The 8,289-nt window shown below is 29.6% G+C and overlaps 1 protein-coding gene across 1 annotated transcript; it reads right to left on the reverse strand.

The window, feature by feature from the left end:
- Nucleotides 1–1,926: 1,926 nt before the first annotated feature.
- Nucleotides 1,927–6,059, reverse strand: LOC133833186 (amino acid transporter AVT1J-like). The gene is made up of 3 exons (XM_062263436.1): nt 5,771–6,059; nt 4,901–5,517; nt 1,927–2,819 (listed from the first exon to the last, which is right to left on the reverse strand). Exons 1-3 carry the CDS (start codon nt 6,057–6,059, stop codon nt 2,298–2,300), a joined length of 1,428 nt encoding a protein of 475 aa, XP_062119420.1. The 3' UTR covers nt 1,927–2,297.
- Between the last annotated feature and the right edge of the window lie 2,230 nt (nt 6,060–8,289).

An 8,289-nucleotide genomic window follows, 5' to 3' on the forward strand; every position in this document is an offset into this window, starting at 1 on the left:
TGCCTAGTCCACGAGTCTTTGTTATTAGAACTTAAGATGATTTCTGGAAATTCTTCAAGAATGAATTCTCCAGAGTTTCTCTCAAGATCCCAAAATTTCGGTCCTTTTCAAAGGTACAGGACTTCTCTATTTATAGAGGAAGTCTCAGGATACAATCTCACACGCTTTTGGGAGGTTATCTGTTACATTAATAAATTTAATGGCTTTAAAAGCTTGTAATTCCTATAAACAAAGAAACGTCCCCTGAAGACCAGGGGGCGTATAATTGACTGATAAATATCCCTTTATTATAGGGAAGTTACAACAATAAATGTAGACGGCGTCTTTCCAAATGACTCACTAAGATGTTCGAAGTCAGCAATTGACATCACCAGCATCGTACCAACCAGGTCTGTGATTGACTTTCGAGTTGTGTTATTTTCTCCAAGACCACATAGTTTCGAGCTCATACTTACGTCAGACTCGGGAATTTTGATCCGAGGCCACCCAAGAATAGACGCACTCCGATGTGTCTTTCGAACTTGCAGGGCTTCGAGGTCACCCCATATTCGAGGTTGCCACCTGCTTTCTAGGAGCAATGCCTAGGTTGCGAACATGTATTCTAGTTATTGCGAGCTCACACTTGACGAATCCAGCTTTCGAGATCACAATTCTCAAGGCTCGAAATCTAGGTGTAACAATACTAAAAAAAATCATAACTTTATTTCTATCATCTATCTTCAGAATTTAATATTTGTAAATTAAATATACTACTTGACATACCGATCATAGCACCATGAGATCAAAATTTTCAGTATTGCTATATGAGGAACAAGTAAATGATTTATTGGATATCAAAGTAATAACAACTAATGAGACGAAAGCACCTTAAAAAGTAAACATAATATTTAAATACAAATAATTTATTTTACGACAACAATAATAGAACAGAACATGACACAAAAAGAATTAGCGCAATTTAAAATTTTCGACACTACAAATTTGACATTTAGCACACTTTCTTGATAGTCTGAAAGATGAAGAAGTACTCAAAGACGATACACGTTCGTACGCGAGGCCCAACGGTGTGGAAGCCCAAAAAATGGAGTCATATCTCTTGGGCCGAAGAAGCCACACAACCGCAGACTAAAGTAAACCCATGTTTAATTCTCTTACTTTTTCTTAGTACAACACATTAGATAGGATAGAATGCATAACAAAATAAAAGACTCGAAGCAAAAAGAAAAAGAAAAAATACACTGGTATGTTATGATTGAAGCTTAGTCGTGTACTCCGTTTATTTATGTATAGATTTGTACAGTTGGAATGGTTGCTGAGAATATCTCTTCATTATAACCTGAATATCCGTTTATTAAGGAAAGATATGGCCTGATTGGCCCATGTAACCCTCCTTGAGCCTATAAATATACACGAAATAGCTCAAGGGGGATCTTCTTTTTGAATCCTCTTTTTTGATCTAAGAAAAAGAGAACGACATTGCTATTATCCGTCGTTTGTATTGTTTCTTCTTCCAAGGTCTGTGAAACTCAAGAACCCTAGTTGTTTGATCACACCTTTGAAGCTCAATATTAATAATAGCATCAAGTGGACGTAGGTCATTATACCAACCTTTGGGGCTGAACCACTATAAATCTTTGGTGTCTTCTTTTTTCTATTAGATCTTAATTATCACGTTACTTTCTCTCAAATATTTGATTCCGTGTCAGTTGGCCAAAACGATGGTCAACAATATACTGAAAAAAATCATAACTTTATTTCTATCATCTATCTTCAGAATTTAATATTTGTAAATTAAATATACCACTTGACATACCAATCATAGCACCATGAGATCAAAATTTTCAGTATTGCTATATGAGGAACAAGTAAATGGTTTATTGGATATCAAAGTAATAACAACTGATGAGACGAAAGCACCTTAAAAAGTAAACATAATATTTAAATACAAATAATTTATTTTACGACAACAATAATAGAACAGAACATGACACAAAAAGAATTAGCGCAATTTAAATTTTTCGACACTACAAATTTGACATTTAGCACACTTTCTTGATAGTCTGAAAGATGAAGAAGTACTCAAAGACGATACACGTTCGTACGCGAGGCCCAACGGTGTGGAAGCCCAAAAAATGGAGTCATATCTCTTGGGCCGAAGAAGCCACACAACCGCAGACTAAAGTAAACCCATGTTTAATTCTCTTACTTTTTCTTAGTACAACACATTAGATAGGATAGAATGTAGAACAAAATAAAAGACTCGAAGCAAAAAGAAAAAGAAAAAATACACTGGTATGTTATGATTGAAGCTTCCTTATTATGTCTAGCAGAGAGGTGTAAGTTCCACATATAGCAACTGCAATACCCATCATCATTATACTCAATAAAACTACAGTTTCATATCCAAATCTTCGGTAATTACCAGATATTTTGAAGTAGCATAAACATGGGAATGTAATGGCGGTTGTGACACTGACCAAGGCACCGACCAGTGACATTAGTAATGCAAAGAAGGGTACCGTGAGAGCTACCACAACATTAGTTATTAAGATGGTGGTACCTATTATCATACCAGAGAATTTGGGGCTGAGATGATTTGGTAAGCAACGTTTGACTTCATCCACAATGGGTGTCACATTTATGGCATATTTGGCTATGGGAGTGATCAAGGTGGTGTATGTGGCCACTTTTGAGCTCACATTCTTTGTTGGCAGGTTCAATGTGATCTCTGATCGGATATTTGTCCCGTACATCAGGTATCCTAGTACTGCCACTGCAGCATATGTAAATGTGCATAGAAAGAAGCACAAACCCAGTACCTGCATCACAAATATACATTAGAATAATACAACAGTATATTAAAACTTTAAACATCATAATTATACGAAAATTCTTTGGTAACAACCCATGATTTTGTAATTTGTTTTTTTAATAATTGTGTTCGTTATAGTTATAATAGATATCATGTCAATTTTCAGAAAATTTCAAATAATTTAAAATGCCAAAAATAGTATTCAAATATTTTGTTGCAGACGTGCTTGTTTTTTTTTTTTTATCAACAAGTTGTTTGACCCTTAATTTCAACATCTTACATTATTCAAAATTTTATGAAAATTAGGAGCATGCATACTATAACAACAATAAACACAGTCATAATTTTTTTTTTGTTGCCAAAATCTTCCACAGTGCCGAAACAATAATTTTGTTACAAATTATTATAACATTATAATATTATAACAAACTTTTCAAACATTTTTTTTAGTAATTTTAAATAATTTACTGTATCATAATTAGGATTCAAACAATGTATTTCAAGTGTATATAAAAAACAAAACATACACATACAATAAATTATTTGAATGTTACTTTTGGCACATTAAATTATTCCAAATTTCTAAAAAAAAATGTGACATATTTACTATTAGTATATACTCCTATAAAAAAAATAGATTTATCACTTATGTACACGTTGAAAACATATTTAGATATCTCTTCTATATCATAAGTATGTAGATAATAGAAATTTTTAGTTTTAACGGTTTTTTGTTTTTTAGTGTTAACTTTAACATAATATTCTTATATTTAACAAATATTCTTATATTTAATAGTAGTTTGTAAATACTTAAACTTAAATAAAATAAAAAAATTAATTAAAAAAATTAAAATAAGACATTTTTGAGATATTTTACAATAATAATTATTTAAAAATAATAAATAATTAAACAATTAAAATATGATATTTTTAAGATATTTTACAATAATAATTATTTAAAAATAATAAATAATTAAAAAAATTAAAATATGATATTTTTGAGATATTTTACAATGATAATTATTTAAAAATAATAAAATCATATGTTTTATAACTTAAATTAAATCTAAATAAACTTTAACTCACTTATTAGAATAATATCATATTAAACATTATAATATAATCTACTGTGAATTAGCAATAACAAATTGCTTTAAAAAAAACTAGCAAGAAACTTAAATTTAAAATTCACGTATAATATTTAATATTATATTAAATATATAATATATAACCTCTTGTTGTCACTCCCAAATTAAAAAATTAGAACAAACATAAACTTAACACAAAAATAAATAAATTATTTAATTAAAATAGGATATTTATTTCAAAATTTATATGACATTAATATAAATTTAATAAAAATAATTAATAAATTCTATAAATAAAACTAACCAAACGTGCATATTGCACGTTGCTTGTATCTAGTATATATATATATATTCTATAAATAAAACTAAGCAAACGTGCATAATATTGCACGTTTGCTTAATTTTATTTCTAGAATTTATTAATTATTTTTATTAAATTTATATTAATGTTATATAAATTTTGAAATAAATATCTTATTTTAATTAAATAATTTATTTATTTTTGTTTAAGTTTATGTTTGTTCTAGTTTTTAAATTTGGAAGTGACAACAAGGGATTATATATTATATGTTTATTGTAATATTAAATATTATACGTGGATTTTAAATTTAAGTTTTTGCTAATTTAAAAAAAAAAGCAATTTGTTACTAATTCACATTAGATTATATTATATGTTTAATATGATATTATTCTAATAACTGAGTTTAAGTTTAATTAAATTTTATTTAAGTTATAAAACATATAATTTTATTATTTTTTAAATAATTATCATTGTAAAATATCTCAAAAATATTATATTTTAATTTATTTAATTATTTATTATTTAAAAATAATTATCATTGTAAAATATCTCAAAAATACCTTATTTTAATTTTTTTAATTAATTATTTTATTTTATTTAAGTTGAAGTGTTTACAAACTACCCTTAAATATAAGAATATTCTGTTAAATATAAGAATATTCAGTTAAACTTAATAATAAAATATTATATATGACTTACATGAGAAAACTGGTTTTTGTTTTTGATGTTGGTGTAAAGGGCGGGGAAGACTGGATGGGCAGAATAACAGAAGGCATACAAGCTAAGAGCAGTAGGAAGTCCGTACAAATTAAGAATAGATGTATTTTGGAGATGAAACCCAATGCCATCAAAGGCAGCAGCCCAAACAATGGACAAAAAGATGACCAAAGAGGCTATAACCCCACTTGCCGAGACATAAGAAAGAAGGCTCAAGTCATCAAACCAAACCGAGGGTAATATAGCTAGAGCAACGATTAGAATGAAACATTGTTGGCCATCGAGTGTTAATCCTCCTGAAATGTCAAGTTTAACACGAGGAAATAGATTATTTAGGTTATCACCACCAAGGATTAGAAAACCAGTTGCCACTAAGTACTGCTCTGAGTACATGAGAATGGCAGCCATTGTTCTTCCCTTGTTCCCAAAAGCACGATAGCCTATATCAGAATAAGTTGTAATGTTTATGGAATCTAGCTCCAAACTCCTCTTAATAAGTATGCCCGAGTAAAATGCCGCACTAGCTATAACAACGAGAAGTATCAAGCTTAGCCATCCTCCTGAGGCTAGTGCGTATGGGATTGAAAGTAATCCAGCTCCTGTAGTCGACAACACCAATTACGTTAAGATTAATCAATATAAACATTTTATGACCATATCTATTAATCATTTTGACATTATTATTAGATCTTTCTAGATTTTCTGATTCAATCTATTTGAGTATGGTCATGATATTTACTTGTTTTATAATATAATATTACGCTTTTGTATGAAAAGTTTGAATTTCACTTGTGGTATATCAGAGAAGATTAAACTTAGAAATCATAATTATTAAGAAAGAATAGCTAGAACCTGATAAAGCATTTAAACCATTGAAACAGGTTTTGGCGAAAGATGACTTATTCGTTTTCTGGCAATCATGATTGTGATTAATATTAGATTCAATTTCTTCTTCACTTCTTCCTATCCCATCATGTTGCTTCTCACCAACCAGAAGTGGAGCAGCTGGGACGCCATGAGCGATAGAAGTGTCTTCGGTTTCAGAGGTAGACCTCTGAGATCGTGTTCTTGCCATGGCATCTGGTGGTGGAGATGGCCGGTTGATGAGTTGAGAAGGAGTCGATGGAGACGCGAGGACCATCTTCTTCACGTTATGCACAGAGGCCGACGAGGGAGGTGCGACTACGGGAGTTTGAAGCCACGATGGTGATGATGGTTAGGGTTTGGCTGAAAGGCAGAAAGAAGCTAGGGTTGGAACAATGGGGTAGGCGACTAGGTTGGAGGAGAGGTACTCGGGAAAGAAATAACAAAAAAAAATATTTATAGTTTGATGAATATTGTTTCACTATATATATGGAGAAATATTATTCATATATGCATATTACTTACATGTACAAATTATAAAAAAAAAAAAAAGAGAAAGAAAGAAAGAAAAAAAAAATTCAGCTTTGAAAACGAATCAAGGTTAGGAAAAGACCAAGAGACACTAGAGATAGAGACCCTAGAGAAAGCGATAAGGCTTTTTATGAGAGCAAACGCTTTTTTTTTTGGTTATTGGCTTAGATAGAAAGAAATAGGTACTCATATGATAGTGTGTACTCTTTTTTTAAATAGTAGTATGAAATGAAAATTTCCATTTCTAATTTGAAAACTAAAAAAATAATATAACAGATTAGTGGCGAAGTTTCGGGTCATGAAGAAGGTAAGGTGTGATATAAATCCAATAACTAAGATTTGCAATCAAATGAAGTTGCTACGCGGTATATGATTCTCCTTCTGCAGCCCACCACAGTTGATTATTAGCCAAAACTTTGTACTGTTGGAAAAAATAAATGAGGAACGAGATGGAGTACCTACCTACCTACCAAAACCAAAGTTGGCCTACCTACCTAGTACTTAGATATAACTATTACGGCAGCTTTATTAAAAAAAAAAAAAAAAAAACAAAGCCCTAGACCTATATATATATATCTTTATTTGGAGTACCTAAGGTCAAATTTATATAAGGTGAAAGGGTGAATAGGTTATATATAGCATATAAGGTGAAAGTGTGATATAGGTGGTATATGCTATCCAACCTTTAGGGAAAAGTTATAAAAGGTTAATAAGAAGTTGACTAATAACTTTGTGGTGGCTTGATATTTTAACATATTTGTATAAAATCATATACATGCAATTAGTTGATATGAACGAGATACTTTTACTACTTTTGTAAAGTTTAATTGTTTTGGAAAAAAATACAAATATGTTAAAATATCTCAAGCCACGACAAAGTTATTAGTCAACTTCATATTATCTAACCTTTTATGCTACTTTATCTAGAAAAGCTCACTACATATGTCATCCTCAAATAACTTTTCCCTAAAGGTTGGATAAATGTACTCTAAAGCATATACCATCTATATCACACTTTCTTATCTTCAAAAGCTTTGGCGTGCAACTCTGAGTGGAAGAACAATCTTGACCCATTGGGCCAGTCTGTGAGAGCACATCAATGGACTAACAATGTTTCGACTACTACTGATAATAGTGATGTAGCCGATCAACCTGGAGAGATCGTCTTTATTAATAACTTACCAAAGACTAAAGTCATCAACGTACGGCTGTTTTACGAAATAGAGAGCCAGCTCGGAACGAGGATGATAATAATAATAATTGATTAAATAAGTTATTGTATGTGCCAATATCTCGTATCTACTGAATTCACAGTAAGAAAAATGGGCTTTTACTTCAGTTTTTAAGCTTGATTTACTTCAATTTTTGCTAAAATTCGTAACCGCAGTAGTTCAGAGTGAAGTAAAAACTAGTTAAAAATCTAAGTAAAAATTGACGGTGTGTTGTGACTAGTAGTGATGTTTTTGTAATATTCCATTGTTTTGGAAAAAGAAGAAGAAGAATGTTTTGTGTGCCTATTTGTATATATTGTAAGACGTAATATTTATATAGAAGGGGTTGAATAAAGGAAATTTCTTTTTATTTGCGAGAGTATTATTTACTATTTGTATGAATTAATTATTTTAATATTTTTAACGTTTTTTATTTATTTTAAGAGCATATTAGTAATATTTAATCAAATTAATATATTTTTAAAATTAATTAAAAAATACAATAGAAAAAATATTTACAAATTATACTAATATAAATTTGAATATTATAAAATATTATTATTATAATAATATTTAATACAATGTTCATTGTTAAAAAAATATATAATACAAAGATGATATTTAATAATTATTTTATATATAATAAGTGTGTAGAAAACGGAAATTCTTGGTTTTTACGGTTTTTTTATTTTTTAATGTTAACTTTAACGGAGTATTATTATATTTAACAAAATATTCTTATATTTAATGGTAGTTTGTAAATAC

Source organism: Humulus lupulus, chromosome 4 (assembly GCF_963169125.1).
Source record: "Humulus lupulus chromosome 4, drHumLupu1.1, whole genome shotgun sequence".
Classification (NCBI taxonomy): domain Eukaryota; kingdom Viridiplantae; phylum Streptophyta; class Magnoliopsida; order Rosales; family Cannabaceae; genus Humulus; species Humulus lupulus.

Bases quoted from the DNA above. Each gene is read 5' to 3' on its own strand.
- LOC133833186 (XM_062263436.1), bottom strand. From the start codon at position 6,059: ATGGTCCTCGCGTCTCCATCGACTCCTTCTCAACTCATCAACCGGCCA. The intron at 5,518-5,770 runs GTTCTAGCTATT...TGTCGACTACAG, and splicing joins TGGTTTAAATGCTTTATCAG to GAGCTGGATTACTTTCAATC. The intron at 2,820-4,900 runs GTAAGTCATATA...TTTGTGATGCAG, and splicing joins ACAAAAACCAGTTTTCTCAT to GTACTGGGTTTGTGCTTCTT.